A 20,513-nucleotide genomic window follows, 5' to 3' on the forward strand; every position below is an offset into this window, starting at 1 on the left:
ATCTTGTAATAATTGAGAGTAAAGTGGAGGAGAAATTGTTGAAGATAGATACAAGAAAGGCACCTGGGGTGGATGGGATCTATCCAGTTATATTAAAGGAAGTAAGCAATCCGTTAGCCATAATTATGAGAGCTTCCTTGGACTCAGGGGAGTTACCCACAGACTGGAGATGTGCAAATGTAACCCCAATTCACAAAGGAGGATCAAAGGCTGATACAAGTAATTATAGACCTGTGAGTTTAACTTCTGTTCCAGGAAAATTAATGGGAGCACTGGTTAAAGAAGCACTGCAGGATCATCTTGACAAGAATTCAGTTATAGCTCAGACACAGCATGGTTTTGTTAAGGCAAGGTTTTGCCTGACCAATTTGATTGGATACTATGATGTAATCACAAAAGAATTGGATGCAGGGAATAACTTTGATATTATATATTTGGTTCTTAAAAAGGCTTTTGATACTGTTGCACATGGAAGACTGTTTCACAAATTGGAGCAGTGTGGCATTGGTGGCAAATTGTTGCTATGGATAAATGGATGGTTGAGTGGCAGAAGACAGAGTGGTAATTAATGGACACTCCTCATTGTGGACTAATGTTATTAGTGGAGTCCTTCAGGGTTCAGTGTCAGGTCCATTGTTGTTTTCTGTATTTATAAATAATATTGATGATTGTATATCAAGCTTAATGTCCAAGTTTGCAGACGATACAAAGGTTGGCAGGGTTGTTAAGAACGCTACTGACGCTATGCTGCTGCTGCAACAGGATCTGGAAAGGTTGAGCAGATGGGCTGAGAGGTGGCAAATGAAGTTTAACATTGACAAATGTAAAGTACTACATATGGGAAACAGCAACCCCAGAGCAACGTATCAACTCTGTGGTACTGCACTGACAGTGGTAGAGAATGAAAAGGACCTGGGGGTAATTGTGCATGCAGATATGAAGTTCTCTGAGCAGTGCAGACGGGCCGCAAGAGTTGCTCATGGTGTCTTATCAATGATATACAGGAATTTTTCTAGCAGGGATAGGGAGGTGATTAATCCCTTGTATAAGGCAATGGTCAGGCCTCACCTTGAGTACTGTATACAAGTCTGGAGGCCTCATTTCAAGAAGGATGTAGAGCTGCTGGAACGAGTACAGAGAAGGGCAACAAGGTTAGTGAACGGAACAAAGGGTTGCTCTTATGAAGAAAGGCTTAAGTTTTGCAAATTACAGTGTCTGGAGACTAGGCACCGGCGAGGTGATCTGATAGAAGTGTACAAAGCCTTGAATGATTTGAGCATGCTCAGTGCTGATGGGATACTGCCTCTTGCTCATGCGCCTCCGTAACCAGGTGGGAAGGAGCAGCAGTGCGTAGCACACGCTTTTTGATTAGACCGGGGTTTGAACCGTCACCACCAAATACGGAGTATGCGGAAAGGTCAAGGAATGACCACCGCATATCATTAGTTGACCACCGCATATCCCAAGGAATGACCACCGCATATCATTAGCAACTAAGGCAATATGGCCTTAGTTGCTAATGCTCCTAAAAAACCAAATAACAAATAACAAACTGCCTCTTGCTCAGAATAATCACCTGTGAGGGCATAAAATTCAAATTGAGGAAAGACAGATGTAGGATAGACGTGAGGAAATTTGCCTTTAGCCAGCGGGTAGTTGGTTGGTGGAACAGACTTCCATCCCTTGTGGAAGTTGATAGCCTAAATAAATTTAAGGCTCAGCTGGACAGGTATTTTGAACGAACGAGGGGGTGAAGTGGAAGGGGTTTTTTTTTTTTTTTTTTTTTTTGGCTGGCTGATGCTGCATAAGCTTGCTTTCTTGCATCATATGCCTCTACTAATGCTAATGATGTTGAATTGCCCATTTCTTTTGTTTTTTGTCCCTCGTTTTAGAAGAAATTCTTTGGAAAACTCATCCAGTTCCATTATATTGATAAAGTTTTTGTTGTAAAAATCCAACATAAGATCTCTTTCCAGAGTTGTCTTAGGGATGTCAAATATAATAATGTTGGGGTGTCTGCCCCTTGGCTTTTCTGTTTGCAGTCCCAGTTTTACTACCTCTGGGTTGGTTTCAATCTTTTTAACATCCTCCTTATTTGTTACTTCAATTAAAACTCCATTATCTTTTATTTTGTCATGTTATTCACTTTTATTTCTTTCAAATGAGGTTAATTATGTCATGATGGTATCTCAGACCACCTCACTGGATTTGTATGTAGAGTCAGGCTTAGCCTTTATAATGATTGTTTGTTTTGCCTTTGGTATTTCCTTAGTCCTATTGTTGGTTTGTGGTGAATCTGCTTTGGTGTCCCTTGCTACTTGGGCATAAGTCAAAGTGTTTATTTCTTTATAATTATTCTTCTATTCAGTCACCATTTCTACTTTTGCTTTCAATACTTTGTTTTCTGTATTAAGTTCAACCACTCTGTTCCAAAACAGACCAACAGTTCACTATCTGCAATCTTGTTGCAGATGTAATCCTATATGTCTGTTTATAAAGAAACTCTTCTAGGAACAGTTTCATTTCTTTAATTTGTCTTATGGGATCCTCTTTGATTTATAAGTTTAAATTTCCGCTCCTCCTCTGCTTTTGTTACCTGTGGTTCTAAATTACCATTCTCTTTTTGATCTGTATTTTCTACCTGGTTTTTGCCTTTTCTAGCCTGTTTGACACTAAAATGGCATGATTCTACGTCTTCGTTTGTGTTTTCTTCATTGTTTAGTGCCTCTATACCACAATCAGGCAGGTCCTTCAAGTTAGGATCGCGATCGATAATTTTTGATTTTTCAGTTTTTTCCCCCGTGAGTTTTGGTCTTTGCCAGTCATTCTGCTGTTATTATAACATTTCTTATATCCAGGGGAGTAATTTAAGGTATATTTTATTGTCGTGGGCCTATTAAAACCCAAGATGCAACGTTTTCCAGTTTTGGCGGGAAAACAGTCACACACAAAGAAAGGTACTCTTATATGCAAGAATATGTTTAATGTAAGTGAAATTTATAGTTCCCCTCACAAATAACATGTACCCAGCTAATTTAATTGACAAATTTATGGCCCCGGGTGCCAAGCGTTCCGTGGCCAAGCGATTCTAGTGCGTCTGTAAAAGCGTTTTTTCTAAAGAGATTTTCAGCGAATAGATTCTATTTTTTGTTTCAACAACCGTTTTTCTTGATTTCTTGATCAAAGTAGCTCTTTTGCACTACAAGAAGTAGGCAAAGGCCCAGGAAGGAAAACCACCTTTCTGTTTCTTTTTATATTAATACTAACTTCCTAACCCAGCCGCTTGGTCACCTTGTGGCACTGCTCCTGCCTCCCCGTGGCGGGGCCGGAAACCTGGGTGGTAAAGCAAACCCCCAGGGCCAAAAGGAGCAAAACATGGACTTTGAAAACTTTCCCCCGATCCAGACAGCAAATCCAAATTCAAAGGATTTGCATCAACCTAATGATGACAAAACCAACCGAAAGAGACTGAAGACGGATGATTCCCTAATAGAACATCCGAGTTTCCTGATCCTGCATTCCTTAGCGAACCAGGCCCTAGGCAATCTATCGCCATTCCTCATACAAAAGTGTCTGGAAAATGTAGCAGATTCCCCCAAAATGGTGCGCCGTCTCAAATCTGGCGACCTGTTGGTTGAGACTACAAGCTCTAAACATTCAGAGTACCTTCTCAAGCTCACAACATTCAATGGAATCCCTGTTAAGGTGTCACCACACGCAACACTCAATACCTCCAAGGGTGTTATCTCAGAATGGGACCTATTGAATGTTTCAGAAGAGGAAATTGTCAACGAATTGCAGGATCAGAAGGGTCATACAAGCGAAGAGAATCATGATTAAGAAAGATGGCGAACTTATTCCAACTCACAGTATCATACTGACATTTAGCTCACCCAACCTACCATCATCAGTAAAAGCCGGGTATTTGAACTGCCGCATTTGCCCGTATATCCCAAACCCGCTAAGGTGTTATAAATGTCAAAAATTTGGACATTCCCAAACTGTCTGTAGAGGCGATGCAGTATGCCCTAACTGTGGATCGAAGGAACATGCCCAAGCTGATTGTAAATTGCAGTCCTCACTTTGCCCTAATTGTAAAGGCAATCACCCAGCTTTCTCAAAAACATGCGATCAGTGGAAATATGAGAAGAAAATTCAAAAATACAAGATAGAAAAGAAAGTCTCATTTTCCGAAGCCAGAAAACAATTACAGCAAATAATACCGATGCCAAAACGTACATATGCCGACTCTGCTCAAAAATTTCACTCAATATCAGTTCAAACAGATACATCAATCCCGCCAAGCATCTCTGTTTCTGAATGGGCTCGAACTTTACTCTCTACTGTACCTCAGTCCTCAAAGCAACAGACTTCTAATAGATCTAATAACACACCAGTCACGATACCTCCTGTTACTCTTACAACTCCTGTAAGATCTACTCAAACAGAAAACTCTGATCCCGGTAACAAGCAACATGCTGAATCTTTCTTCATGGACACGAATGAGACTTGCTCTCATGAAGAAATGGAAACCATTCTGGAAATTCATCCAGAAGATGTAATAGACGCCAGACCAATATTTTCAAAGAGAGACAAAATAAAAATTGACCGACAGAAACAGACTTCCAAAAAGCAGACAGACAGCTTCCTCATTTAAATCCAAACAATGAAAAACATCATCCAATGGAACTGTAGAGGCTTTCGCAGCAATATCGACGACATCCACGAGATAATTAAGCGTTATAAACCAATTGGAATCTGTTTACGAGAGACATATTTAACACCTCAGGTGTCTACTTCGATAAAAAATTACTCTCTTTCGGCAAGACAGACCTGCTACTAATAATGCTCACGGAGGGGTAGCGATACTTATAGATGGAAGAGTACCATGAAAACGCATTCAGTTGCAAACCACTGTTGAAATTGTTGCCACACAAATAGCCATTGGCGTTACCCTAACACTTGCTTCAATCTACCTGCCACCCAGTCGCCCTTGTACCATACATGAACTTGAAGATCTCATTCAGCAGTTGCCAACCCCTTTCTGCTTATTGGGTGACTTCAATGGACACCATCCATTGTGGGGTTCTTCCAATACAGACGGACGTGGAAAAATCATCGAAATGCTTATTGAAAGACGGAATCTAACCATATTAAATACTGGTTCACCAACTTACCTCCACCTCCCAACAGGAACAGTCTCTTCAATAGATCTCTCTATCTGCTCTCCAATCCTTTTCCCTAGTATCCAGTGGACAGCTCTAGATGATCCACTCAATAGTGACCACTACCCTATAATATGTAAAATTGAAACGTCGCACTGCATACCTTCAGAAACTCACACAAAATGGAAATTTTCCAAGGCAGACTGGGCAAAGTATACCAGTAACGTATCCTTCGACAATCAGATCATCAAATCTCATCCGATTGACACAGTTGCCGACCATATTACAAAACAGATTCTAGCAGCTGCATCCACTGCCATCCCACAATCAAAGTCAAGCATTCTTAGAAACAGAAATTATTGGTGGAACGAGGACTGTAAGAATATAAATAAAGAAAAAAACCATGCATGGAATTTATTCCGCAAACATCCTACCACCACTAATCTTATAAATTACAAGAAAATTAGAGCTAAAGCCCGTCATATTAGAAAGAAAGCAAAAAGAGACTCTTGGGTTCGATTCGCAACTACAATTAATAAAAATACTGACGTAAGAATTATTTGGAGGAAAATAAGACAATTAAATGGTAAATTTCCCCCTTTGTCGTCCCCACTTTTCACCGTGAATGGACAGGAGCTATCTACTCCTGCAGAGATTGCAAATGCTCTAGGGACGGTATTTTCAGTTTTCTGACTCTACGGCATATGATCCATCATTTCAAAAGATTAAAGTTGTAGCAGAAAAATCCCATCCGAAATTTAGAACTACATCCTCTTTCCAATACAATACACCACTTACTTTGGTAGAACTTCAAGAAGCTTTATCCACCGCTAAGAACAGTGCTGCTGGCCCGGATGGAATATACTACATAATGTTACAACATCTAGACAATAAATCATTATCTTCGCTACTGACCTTCTACAATCGCATATTTATGGAGCATTCCTTCCCCAGCTTCTGGCGTCATGCTTTTGTACTGGCGATACCCAAACCAGGGAAAGATCATTCTATTCCGAACAATTACAGACCCATTTCGCTCACAAGCTGCCTAAGTAAAACCATAGAAAAAATGATACACCGTCGACTAACGTGGTATCTTGATTCCCAAAATATTATCTCTGACAATCAATTTGGTTTCCGAAAACACCGATCATCTCTAGATCTCATGATCAAAGCAGAAACAGATATCAGGAATGCGTTTATCCAAAACAAACATCTAGTAATGGTATGTCTCAACATAGAGAAGGCCTTTGACACCACTTGGCGGTTTGGTATCCTGAAAGATCTTCATTCCCTGGTCCTGAGAGGACACTTACCGTACTTCATACAGAATTTCCTACAACACAGGACCTTTCAAGTTCGCTATCGGCAAGTACTTTCTCAAACATTCATACAAGGAGTCCCGCAGGGCTCTGTACTCAGTGCTACCTTATTTGCAATTAGAATAAATCAGATGACAAAAAATATTCCAAAAGCTGTCAACTCTTACCTCTATGCCGATGATTTGACTGTCTCTTGCAGCTCGCAAAACATGAGCTTTATCGAAAGGCAGCTGCAAACATCTATAAATAACATTGAATTATGGATGATACACAATGGTTACCGATTATCCTATCAGAAATCTAGAGTCATTCACTTTTGTAATAAACGAAAGATGCATCCAGATCCAGAGATACAACTAACAAATCATCCCATCACAGTGGTGAATAGCATTCGTCTCCTTGGTTTAATTTTTGATAATAAACTGAACTTCCTAGAATATATCACACATTTAAGGACTGCTTGCCAGAAAAAAATGAATTTATTAAGAATTATCTCTTCTACATCATGGGGTGCAGATCGGTACACCTTACTTCACTTGTACAGAGCCCTGATCAGATCTCGCCTTGATTATGGCGCCCCGGTGTATGATTCCACTAGGGAAAGCGTGCTAGCACGTCTTGCCCCTATTCAACATTCTGCACTCAGAATTGCTGTAGGCGCTTATAGAACATCGCCAGTGCAAAGTCTTTATATCGAAGCCCATGAACCTCCGCTCAGCCTCAGGAGAAAGATGTTACTTCTGAACTATGCAGCCAAAATTCAAAGTCTGCCTTCTCACCCCAATTGGCCTATACTTAACAATCCACAGTTCCCAATGTACTACAGAAATAAACCTAGAGCAGTTCGACCTGCTGGCATCAGATTACAGGAATTATCACAAAATTGGAATATACATCTGGACAAAATCCTCCATGATCTGAACAGTTCAGATCCTCCATGGTCCTTTATTAAAGCATCCTGTGACAGCTATTTCTTAAACTGGGGAAAACATTCGCTTGCAAATACCAATATACAGCAACTGCATGCCACTCACACACAAAAGTACCAAACTTTTACGCAAGTATACACTGATGGATCAAAGTCTGGTAGTAAAGTAGGTGCTGCAGCTGTCTTTCCCTTTAACACTATCTCTGTTTCACTTCCCACCGAATGCGGCAGTTATACAGCTGAATTATATGCTATCAAGCTTGCCTTAGAAAACATTCTCCAACTGTCCATCCAAAAAAGTGTAATATATAGTGACTCACAGAGTTCAATCTTGGCCTTGCAAAATTCCTCCTCAACAACGCATCCCTTAATAAAATCTATAAAATCTCAACTAATGCATATCCATGATCACCAACAAGTTGTCATCTTTTGCTGGATCCCAGGTCACACTGGGATATCAGGGAATGAAAAAGCAGACTATGCAGCCAAACATTCATCCAACATAGCATCGCCAGGTTACTATGTTCCATATGTGGACTACAGATCCCATATAAGAAATACATGTAAAGAACAATGGACACTTCTATGGCAATCTCAACTGAATAACAAGCTCCGTGAAATAAAACCTGAACCACAGTTATGGGTTTCCAGTTTTTCTGTAAACAGAAAGGAAGAAGTCATCCTGGCTAGAGCCCGGATCGGGCACAGTCAGCTCACCCATATTTTTCTTCTTACAGGAAATGATCCTCCGCAGCGTATGCACTGCAACTCTGTTCTCACAATAAAGCACATACTCGTTGAATGTACCTTATACACTGATGCCCGAAAAGCTTCATACAGTAATCTTCAACAACCTTTGACACTCCAACAGTTCATAGGTAATAATGCAAATCTCCCGGAATTTTTCCGCTTCTTAAAACGCATAAATCTGTATAATTGTTTCTAACTGTTTTTACAGACACCGTGAAATCCTCATCTCGTTTATAGGTGCAATATGGCCTAAGTAGCCCTTGCGCCAAAAATAACCATACCAATACCAATGACAAATTTATCCCAATTTTTGGAATTTTCAGGCATTGCAGTATCGAAATCGGCAATAGTAGATAGCTAACGCTGTAACAATCGTACTATGCGTAAACGCATTCAAAAAGCCAACAATAGCTAAAAACAACGATAACTAGCAAGCTTGCCTGAATAATACTAGTTGTTCATTTGTACACAGCATGTAGAATCCAAGTTTTATGGTTTTTGAAGCCGGAAAATTCAAGAAAACCTCTCTGCCGCCGTCGGTTACTATCCACCGTTTACATCAAGTGGAGGTTCTCGCAAGTGTGCCCGTTCAACTCCGCGATCACAGCGCACTGTCTAGAGGCCTCATTTCAAGAAGGATGTAGAGTTCTGGAACGAGTACAGAGAAGGGCAACAAGATTAGTGAATGGAACAAAGGGTTGCTCCTATGAAGAAAGGCTTAAGTTTTGCAAATTACAGTCTGGAGACTAGGCACCGGTGAGGTGATCTGATAGAGGTGTACAAAGCCTTGAATGGTTTGAGCATACTCAATGCTGATGGGATTCTTTCTCTTGCACAGAATAATCACCTGAGAGGGCATAAATTCAAATTGAGGAAAGACAGATGTAGGATAGATGTGTAAAGTTTGCCTTTAGCCAGCGGGTAGTTGGTTGGTGGAACAGACTTCCATCCTTGGTTGTGGAAGTTGATAGTCTAAATGAATTTAAAACTGAGTTGAAGATGTATTTGGATCAAACAGAGGGGTGAAATGGGATTTTTTTTTTTTTTTTTTTTTAGCTGATGCTGCATATGGTTGCTTCCTTGCATCATATGCCTCTACTAATGCTAATAGTAGCAAGACTTATCTGGATTTATTTGATGACTGTTTTCTACAGCATGTTACTGAGGCAGTCAGAGAAAGCATTGCACATGATCTGATTATCAACAGCTACTATTTGTGTATTACAAATTCCAGGTAAAGGAACCACTAAGTGACTGTGATAGTGTATCAATATGGAAGTTATTTAAAGCAAGGCAAAGGATATAACTACTGTTAAAGGTAAAGAGGAGTGATTTTGCTTTTATGATTGGTGGTTATGGTGGCCTCTGACAATTTTTAAATTTTCTTCAGTTGTGCCAACTGATGATGTTACCACTTGCAAATTCTAGTTGGTAGGTGTAACAGACTTCCATCCCTTGTTGTGGAAGTTCATAGCCTAAATAAATTTAAGGCTGAGCTGCGTAGGTATTTGGATCGAATGGAGGGGGTGAAATGGGAGCTTTTTTTTTTTTTTTGGCTAATGATGCATAAACTTGCTTTCTTGCATCATATGCCTATGCTAATGCTTTTGTATAGATTAATCACTATACAAAGTTGCCTAAGAATATTATTCCCACATCTGGGGCAGTGCCTCAAACCTCTCTCAGACTTCTAAATTCCATTCAAAAGAGGGCAGTTAGGTTAATTATTGACTCATCTGTAACAGAGTCTCTCCACTCTGTCTCATGTTCTGTTTCTGCTGCATGCCTTTTCTATAGATACTTCCACAGGCACTGTTCTTCTGAATCAGCTTCTATAATTCCTGCTCTCTCTTCCAAAGCAGTTGGAACACATGGTTGCAACCAGTCAACATCCTTTTACTGTCCAACTTCAAACTCGCAGAACTAACTTTTCTTCTTCCTTGTTTATTCATTCAACTTCCGTTTTTCAGGAACAATCTTCCTTCATACATATTTCCTGAAAATTGCAATCTACAGAAGTTCAAGTCTAATGTTAATAAGTACCTTCTTTCAATACTCAACCTTCAACCCATGCATGGTACTAAGTACTATAGATTGTAGTACTTCTTGTTTGGGTTTTCATTTAAAAAAAAAGTGTTTAAAATGTTAGTATGTTGTAAAGCAAGCAGCAATTTCAGAAGTAAAGGAGAACCTTAGAGATTAGTAGTAGTAGTGGCATGTGATGCAAGAAAGCAAATGTATGAGCTATGCGGCATCAACCAAAAAAAAAAAAATCACACCATTCCCTCCTAATGCCTGGCCAGTTCCTCCTTAAATTTATTCAACCTATCAACTTCCACAACAAGAGATGGAAGTTGGTTCCAGCAATTAACCACCCGCTGGCTAAAGGCAAATTTCCGCACGTCTATTCTACATCTGTCTTTTCTTAATTTGAATTTATGCCCCCCTTAGGTTCATAATCTGAACAAGTGGAAGGATCCCATCAGAATTCAGCGTGCTCAACCCATTCAAGGCCTTATATACCTCAATCAGATCACCACGCAGGTGCCTAGTCTCCAGCCACTGCAATTTGCAGAACTTAAGCCTCTCTTGGTAAGAGGATCCCTTCATTCCCCTCACCAATCTTGTTGCCCTTGTTGCAATCTGTTGCTCAACCTTTGCAACAGATTAACTTATATCTGCCATAGGCTTCTGAGTCGCTTGATAATTTATATGCATCCCATGCATTTTTCTTCTCTGTTACGAGTCTCATTAGTTAATTTGACAACCATTTAGGCCTAAACCTTGAACAATATTTCTTAATAGGTATGAAACTTTTAGTAGCTTCCACGATTAATTCCTTGAATGCTTCCCACTTAGAATTTACTGTTGGTAACATCGTCAGTTGATCCCACTGTACACAATTTTTAAAAACTGTCGGAGACCACTGCACTCGCCTTTACGGAAGCAAAAACCCTTTCCTTTACCCCTGATGGTAATTAAATCTTTAAGTAAATCCCACGTCAGTACACTGTGATCACTGCCACCTCGTGGTTCTTTTATCTTGACCAACACTTCAACTGCCTAGGAACACTTCACTTGTGTTCCTAGGCAGTTTAAAAATTAGGTTTGAGATTAATTTCAGCCAAAAAAGCTCAATTTTCCAATAAGGCTATTAATAATAATATTAATATATGCATATGTATGGGGGTGCACAGTGAGAAAGCATTGGAATTAATTTAATATTTGTTAATTAGCTAAAATTATTAGTAAGTTTGAAAGTATCTATCTCTTCTTGGGGAGAAGTGGTAGACATTTGTTCTTTCAAAATATCTTATTTTAAAGGATATTATTGTGCATTGTAAATATTTTCAGTGATAGCCATATTTGTCAAAAGCCTTTTGTCATTGAATTGGTATTCATTGAATACTACCAGTTTAATGGACTTGTTAGGGGGGTATCAAAGTCCCTACCCTTACCTAGAAATAATAGCCCAAGAAAGGTGAAACTTCAAGTACTTTAATCCTTTTCTGTGTACTATTCATGTATGGTATAACATTTCTCCAATCTATGGATCAGTTGTTTAATGCCTTGATCATAGAATCTGCACTTTTGCCTGAAACCATGATCCCACTTCATTGATTATTCCTGAGACAAATCAAACTGGCATCCACACTATAGTTTCTTCATTTCTCGAAACAAGAAGTCTGACAGTGCAGAGTCAGGAGAATGGGGTGGATGGTGCAGTAGCACAAATCCAACAGTTGACAAGAACAATGCATTCGACACTGCTTCTGCAAAGGCCATTGTGCAGAGACCTTAGGTGTGCAGCTGGTCATATAAAATGCTGTGGGCAGACCCATAACTAATTGTCATGCTTCTGTCACTCATTACCAGCTGCTCAACCTTTGCAACCATCTCACTGTCTGTGGATGTTGATGACCTGCTTTCTCTTGGCTCATCAAAGACATTTGCACAACCGCACTCGAACTCCCATTTCCACTTTTTTTAGTGTCATAAGATGAACAATTCTATCCATATACAGCTTTCATTTCTTCATCAATTTCTTGAGCTTTCTTGCCCTGCAAATGCGGGAACTTGATCACTGCTCGATACTCCTTTGTCAACCATAGCGTCCTTCCTCAGATTCTGGGCTCCACCTCTGGTGTATGATCACCTACGAGAATAAAATTTCAGTGTCAGTTATTGAATATGTAGACAACTTATATTAAAAACTGCATCTTCCTACTGCTGTTTTATCTAGGTCAGGGTATGATCTTCTTGATAACCCTATTGTATGTGCATAACTTGCTATTTAGGTGAATGTATATAATGTGTTTTTTTTAACCTCTCTCTGACAGGATGAGTTTTCAATATTTCCACAGTCTTATTCTATGGATATACATGGATATGTGTTGGTATATTCTATTACGTCTTCCAAAAGGTGAGCTATTATGTTTTAATATTTTTCTTTTCCTATCATTAAAACATTTCAGTTCAGGTATGTTCCACAAGATGATCACAAATAGTTCATTGTTTCTTTTCCTGGAAAGAACTGTTGCAACCTTAACTTCATTAAATTAATTTTATTAATTTTAAATGCATTTATTATATACAAAAAAAAAAAGTAAAGTGCAGCCATTATCAACCCACTGTAGGATGGAAGCCTCCTCAACAATTCATGCTGAGGGAAATGGACCATAATCTGCCACGCTGGTCCAGTGTGGGTTGGCAGATTGACCGTATTCAGGAGTCAGGCAGTTGAACCCCGGTCTACTCAAAGAGCGTGTGCTACTGCACTCCCGCTCCTGCCCACTCGGCTACAAGGTAGACTCAAAAAGGTTACAGGACTGAATTGTTTAAATACACCTGGACATCAGAAACAAACTTATTTTATTTTGTAACTTAGAATATCTAGAAAATTTTTTTTTTTTTTTTTTTTTTTTTTTACAGTAGGCTGTTTTGGTTGCACACTAGCAACGGTTTATTTAATTTTTTTTTTTTTTTTTTAGAACTTATAATTTTATCACTGTTACTTTTTGAACAGCGAACTTTGAACTTTTTGACCTTCAGTAAAATTTTGTTGAAGAAATTAGTCTGAGTCTAGAAATGATTATTGACACATACAATAAAAAAAAAAAAAAAAAAAAAAGCATTATTAAACAGGATATTTGAATGGTGCAAGTACTTCACGGATTGATTCGATGTCATTGAGAATGATGCATGGCATCTATATATGTATAGAGGCAATATGGTAAAAAAAAAAAAAAAAAACTGAAAAGGAGCAAGACACAAATAAAAATAAATAATGAAGACAGAGTGGAAGGAATGTATCTAAAAATTGTGGAAAATTAAGTATGGGGCAAATACCACCAGAGTCTTAAATAATAAATTTAGACTGGTGCCACCTTACCATACCAAAGCCAAAAAAAGTGTGAAAATCATTTTTGTTTGTCTTTTTTGTTTACTATTAAACATTATTTTTACAGTTATATATTTCTTCTATGAAGGCAGTCTTGGGCAAGACTAGTGCAACTCCACTGTACTGAACATACTGTATTGTGCAAATCTGACAGATATAGCTGTGAAAATGTTGTGGTGTGGTGTAGTGTAGTGTGCTGGGTGATCAGCCTTTTATCCCAGTAACTAGCAGGGAACCCCAAGCCAAGTTTGTGGCAAGCAACGTGTGGTTTAATAGGTTCAAGCATCGTGCTGGTTTCCAAAAAGTATGTTTTTGGAAATAAGTTTTCATTAAAGTATGAGGTGAAGTCACCACTGCTGATTCTGCAGCTGAAGAGAAATTGTGTTTTGTTGGAAAAAACCTCTTCTAAATCAGGCCTTTGGCTGCCATTGCGCTGTAAAACCTCCAACAACATCATGATCATCATCAGCCATTTTCAATCCACTGCAGAATGAAGGCCTCTCCAGCAACTTTCCAGTTCCTTCTGTGTTTTTTTTTTTTTTTTTTTTTTTTCTTTTTGCAACGGCCATCCATTTACTATCCACAAACTCATGAATTTCATCTGCCCATCTCTGTTGTTGTCTTCCATGTTTTCTTCTAGCTCCTCTTGAGTACCGTTCTGTTATTTACTTAGTCCATCTGTCATCATGTCTATGTGCCCAAGACCATTTTAGTTTAGTTTTGATAAGTTTGCTGCCTAATCCATGTTCTCTTGTCTAACAGTCTGATTCCCAATATAATTCATTCCATTCTTCACTGTGTAGTTCTCAGCTTCTCTTCCATTCTTTTAGTGAGTGCCCAAGTTTCACTTCCATAAGTCACTGTAGGGAGTATACATTGGTTCATTATTTTATGTTTCAGACAAATTGGGATATTGTTCCTCAGTATGTGACTATATTTCAGGAATGCTATTCATCCAAAATTTATTCTTCTCTTGACTTCCAGCCATTTATCATTATACAGCTAATGACTTGTCCCAGATAAATATATGACCCAGCTTTTCAATTACTGCTCCTTCAATGATTATATCCCTTTCTGTGGTATACTTATTCATCATTACTTTTGTTTTAGCCATATTCATCTTTGGTCCAAAATTCTTACTTACTCTGCATAACTGATTAAGATTTTCCTCTAATTCTTTGGGATCGTGGCTTATGACCACAATGTCATCTGTAAATGGTTTAGGTACTCTCCCTTCACATTGACTCCTTTCTGCGACCAGTCTAATCTTCTGAAAGCTTCCTCAAGGGCAGCAGTAAACAATTTTTGGCTATATTATGTCTCCTTGTTGAACTCCTTTCTCAATTTTAAATTTACTACTCTTTGTCTAGTCTAATAAAGGAGGTAGCATTCTCATATATTTTTTCTTCAAAATCATAATATATGGGGTATCTATGCCTTGTCTTTCCAGTGCCCGAAACATTGTCTTATGCTGTAGAGTCAAATGCCTTTTCATAATCCACAAATGCCAGGCATAATGATATTTTATATTAATTTGTTTTCTCCATTAGCCTGTGATATTACATGAAGGTGATCCATAGTTGAGAATCCTGTCCTAAAGCCAGCTTGCTCTTTCTGTTGATTATCAAGTATTCTTTCTAATCTGTTAGTAATAACCCTTCTGAACAACTTGTAGATGTGGGATAACAAGCTAATTGGTCTATAATTTTTAATTTCTGATTTATCTCCTTTCTTATGCAGCAAAACTGATTGCATTATTTCACTCCTTAGGTGTCACACCTTTTCTAATGCATTTTGTGAAGAGCCTTGCCAGTTTGTCATGTCTCTTCCTCCCAATTTTAACAACTCTACAGTAACTTCATCTTCCCCTGGAGCTTTCTGATTCTTCATTTTCGTCAAAGCATGTTCTACCTCATCAGGAAGGATGTTGGCTATGTCATATGAGTTACTAATTTGTGATCCATCTTCCCCACTGCTGGCATCATTCCCTTGCTCCTTGTATAATTCTCTATAGTAGTGTTCTGCTATTTGAATTATGCCTTCTCTGCTATTTATAAGTACACCATTGCTATTCTTCAGTTTCAGTATCATTTGTCTTTCTGTATTACTGCTTATGGCTGTAATACAGAATACATTATATTCTGTATTATATTAATGCTTGTTCTACTTTTCTTGCATTAAATTTTCTTATGTCCTCTGAGTCTCTTTCTAATGGCTTTGCATAACTCAGTATAATCAATTTTCTCCTTGTTAGTGTTTTTCTTACTCTTCATTTGTTGTCTTCAGTTCATCATGACAAGTGTTTCTTGACTAATTTTTTCTTCTTTGGATTTCCTTTTACCTATAGGTTTCTTGGGCTTTATCACTTTCAGAAAGTTGGAATATTCTTCGTCAATATCTTGGTCCTGAGCAGTCTGCAAAAGCTCAAACTTGTTCTTAAGTTCCAGTACATGTTGCTTTTTCTCCTCTTCTGTTATCTCCAAGACCTTTGTATTATTTACTGGAGTCAGTTTTTTCCTTTCTTTTCTTGCATCTATATCAAGTGTGCATCCTACCATTATGTGATCATTTCGAACTTGTTCAGGACGGTAACATCATTCGCAATATTCTGTTAGTGAGGATGAAGTAGATTCCAACAACAACCCTCAACTTCTGCAGTGTTGTGCTTATCAGCTAGAGAGTTAATTCTGGTAAAACTTGCTGATGTTATGCCTGTCTCCTCTCTTATAATTTTGAAATTTTTGTAATTTTGTACACAATTGTAATTTTTCGTGCACATGAGATAAAAAAAAAATTGAATAAATAATTCTATTTACATGTTTGTTAAACATTTCTTTTTTGCTTCAATCAAATTCAGCATGCATAGTTGTGAGTGTTGCACAAGCATTTAGGGAAATTCTTACTTATGTAGTGTTCCACGGAATGCAACTCTTACGTAAATTGGGGGTGTAATTCTAATTAAATCCAAATTAATTAAATTAGACTGCAGAAATAAGTGCAAATTTTAGTGAAAATAAAAATAAGGATAGTAGAGCAGACATCAGTGGCAGCAAATATTTAACTAATTTTATGTTTAATGGTGTCTCCGATGGGCAGGTGTTAAAGGAACACAGCGTACTGGCCATCAGGCAAACAGTCCACCGTTGTGGAGTTGCTTGGCCACAGTAAACTGCGATATCCTGAGTCTTGTGCAGCTGGTTTGCAAAGGCTGTAGGAGTATATAGTGGTCATCATTGGGTGTTGGTTTTCATGGACGACTACCACTGGTCCTTCTGCTTTACCTATTGTTCTGATGGCTGACCACGCACGTGAGACGATGCTATGGGCAATACCAAACTCTGCAGCCATACTCCTCACACTTCGACCCGGGTAAAGTTATCCAGATGTTGTCTACTGGCCATTTCGTTGTCTGTAGCACTGTATGAAACCAATCGAACGTCTGTAACAATTGTGCTCACCATTTGGTAATTTGCACATAACTTCTGAACTGCTGCTTTTATCTGTTTATGTGAGCCCTCTCATCACGATTCAAATATTTGCATGTGCACCAGCTTTCTACTGAATGGCCACAGTTATGCATTTCACAAATAGTGTTGTGAAAATCAAACAGCCTTTAGAAATAGTGTTGGTCCTTAAGTTTTTCACAGCAGTGTAATAGGACAGAGAAGTAATACTTGCATGGAAAAACCAAACTACTGAACAGACAGGCACCTCCGTAGCCGGGTGGGCAGGAGAAGCAGTGCTTAGTACACGCTTCTTGATTAGACTGGGGTTCGAGCCTGTGACTACCAAATACGGAGGATACGGAAAGGTCAGGGAATGACTACCGCATATCCCCGGAGCAATATGGCCTTAGTTGCTAATGCTCCTAAAAACCAAATAACAACTGAACAGACAAAGCAACTGCTAAACATATATATAGAGGGCAGCACGGGTGTAACGTTAGCAATTCATCACACTACTACCATGATAAATTAATCAAAAATTAGACTGCAAAAATAAGTGAAAATAAGGATAGTAGAGCATACATCAGTGGCAGCAAATATGCAAAAACCACAACATGTTGCATGTATTTAACTAATTTTATGTTTCAATAAAAAGAAATGAAAGTATGCCAGTAGCGTGGCAAACCAGTAGAGCGAAGAATTTAACATGCAAAATTAAGAATAGAGTACTGTTGGAGGAACATTAAATAAATTAGAAAATAGTGTCCAAATTAAAGGAAAAATTTAGTGACGCCTCTGTTAAACACCAGTTTCCAAATTGTGTGAAATATCATTATATGTAAATGTAACCATCAACAATACAGAAATAAGTAAAAATAAAAAGTAGAACATACCATAATATCGAATTTAATAGAAAACATTATTTAATAATGTTTTTTCAACAGTACTCTATTCTTAATTTTGCATGTTAAATTCTTCGCTCTACTGGTTTGCCATGCTGCTGGCATAGTTTCATTTCTTTTTATTGAAACATAAAATTAGTTATATATATGCATTTTATAAAAATATGACAAATAAATATGATGGTAGTACGAAATGTCCGGAAAGCCACAGGCCAAAAAGGAAGATAGCTGAAAAGGTAGTAACCTTTAAAATAAAATAAAAGTATCAATATTTACTTTGCTGTCATCAGATTTTACTCCGTAGCCGAGTGGTCAGGAGCGATAGTGCAGTAACACACGCTCTTTGAGTTGACTGGGGTTCAAGCCCGTGACTGCTGAATATGGTCGATCTGCCAACCCGCATTGGACTAGCATGGCAGATTATGGTCCATTTCCTTCAACATGAATTGTTGAGGAGGCTTCCATCCTGCAGTAGGTTGATAATGGCTGCACTTTACCTTTTTTTACCTTTTGCTTTTTTTTCCCACCTTTATCTGATGTATGCTGCTGCTTTTTTTTTTTTTTTTTTTATTAATTATTATTTTAAAGGTTACTACTTTTTCAACTATCTTCCTTTTTGGCCTATGGCTTTCCAGACATTTTGTACTACCATCATTTTTATTTGTCATATTTTTATAATATGCATCCATTGCTGCTGCTTTGCATGCTTTGGTGCATTTGCCATATTCTAACATGTTTACTTAACCTTCAAGTATAGCAGCATACCCTTGTAGAACCACTGCTCTACAATATACGTCATTGAGTATGTGTTTTTGAATAACCTGAAAGGTTTTTTTTTTTTTTTTTTCAATAGCTGTCTGGCACTTAGAGGAGAGTGAGGACTTTGTGGTAATAAACTATCCTGTTCATCTTAATTGTGCCTCCGTGGGCAGGAGCAGCAGTGCATAGCACACACTACTTGATTAGACCGGGGTTTAAGCCCGTGACCACCAAATACGGAGGATGCGGAAGGTCAAGAAATGACCACCGCATATCCCTGGAGCAATATGGCCTTAGTTGCTAATGCTCCTAAAAACCAAACAACTATAACTGGTTCATCTTGATCAGTGTGCCGAAAAGGAAGCTGTATGCCTTCCTATGAAAAATGAATATTTGGTGAACATTTATTACCATCTAGAAAAGTTTTAAAGGGAAGGATTTAAACAATTAACTGATGCTTGCTACTGAAGTGAAAAAATATTTTGAAGCATGTGTGTACATATTGGCTGTCTTTGGTTAATTTGTTATAGACTGGTAGAACAGTGGCAACCTTTGATAAGTCCTTTTAAAGAAGATATTAGAAGTGGTCAGAAAAGCCCTAAGAGTACTTTTCAGAGTTATTAAACTGAAAACAAGTGATCACGTGAGTGCCATTGATTCATATCCAAATCCATGAGATTGAAAACTGCCCCAGAAAAAAACTTCAGAATTGCAAACTTCTAGTGAAAGAAATCCTAAATAGGCTAAGCAAGCTGATAATTCTATGCATGCTATCCTCACTCATGATTAAGTCTTTGTTCCTCTTTTCAAAGCAATATGCTTGTTTCTTTTAAATGTTATGCACTTAAACCTGAGTGTGGCTCTTTGATCCATTGTATCTTGCATCTATATACTGAGGTCATTATGCCTAGATACTTTAAAGGGATATAAATATTATATCAACAGTTTTTAAATTTTCCACTTCCGTTTTGGAAGTTGATTACCGTAGAAAAAGTCAAAAGGATGATACCAACTTAGTCATAAGCATTTCTACTGCCAAGCCCTTGGGGAGTCCGAAACAAGAGAAGATGCTGTTCTTTTGTTCGGTGAGGGAATATCTGATTGCTGCAGTTACTATATAGTGTCACGTTCCAGTTGAAAAATGAGGCACTTGTCTTCTTGGAGCTGATCAAGAAATAGCCAGAACATTAGATATTTTGGAGCACAGTTCTGCAAAACATTTATTGCTTCAGTTGCAGTGTGAGAACCTGTCAGATTCTATTATGAAATAATTGATGTACATCAGTCCTTGGTTGGGTAACTGATAACTGACTTAAGTGCACAAGAATGCTTGAAAAATAACTAATTATCTCAAATCATGCTTGTCATTTTAACAATTTCTGACAGCAGTACTGTGTGTAAAAGACTATTCAGCCTAGTGGAAAAAAAAACAGTTCGTGTTTCTGGTAAAGCTCTGGAGATGTTCCTTGATAGCCAAGTCTAGGCAGCAGGGACATTGTTATGAATGAAACTTTGGCTCATTGTTTCTGAAGAGGGCAAAGTCTGCAATAGTTGCTGTTTATTTATTTTTTATTTTTATTTTTTTGAAAAGCAATCAAAATCACTTGACATCTAATAGCAATTCACAAAGAGAGAAAGGTAGGTAACTCAATTTTAATGTAATTTAAATGTTTATTTTGAGATATAAAATGTCTCATTGAAATTTAATTTGTAGTGCCATGCGAGACTTACAATTGCCTGATTTTCAACTTTTTGAAATTAAAAAGTGGGCATGGCAGCTGTGTAACAGTTTTTAACAGTAGATCACATGTAAACAGGAGGTTAATTTTCAAAAGAAGTG

General features: G+C 38.1%; 1 protein-coding gene across 1 annotated transcript in view; it reads left to right on the forward strand.

Annotated features, from left to right (window-relative positions):
- Rheb (Ras homolog enriched in brain) overlaps nucleotides 1–20,513 on the forward strand; it is a 157,880-nt gene that overhangs the window by 49,891 nt on the left and 87,476 nt on the right. The window contains exon 4 of the mRNA XM_090380417.1: nucleotides 12,506–12,588. Coding sequence (XP_090236543.1) covers nucleotides 12,506–12,588 — 83 coding nt within the window. The remainder of the gene's footprint in view (nucleotides 1–12,505; nucleotides 12,589–20,513) is intronic.

This window comes from Mastigoproctus giganteus, chromosome 1, assembly GCF_048544385.1.
Source record: "Mastigoproctus giganteus isolate SK-2022 chromosome 1, ASM4854438v1, whole genome shotgun sequence".
Taxonomy (NCBI): Eukaryota; Metazoa; Arthropoda; class Arachnida; order Uropygi; family Thelyphonidae; genus Mastigoproctus; species Mastigoproctus giganteus.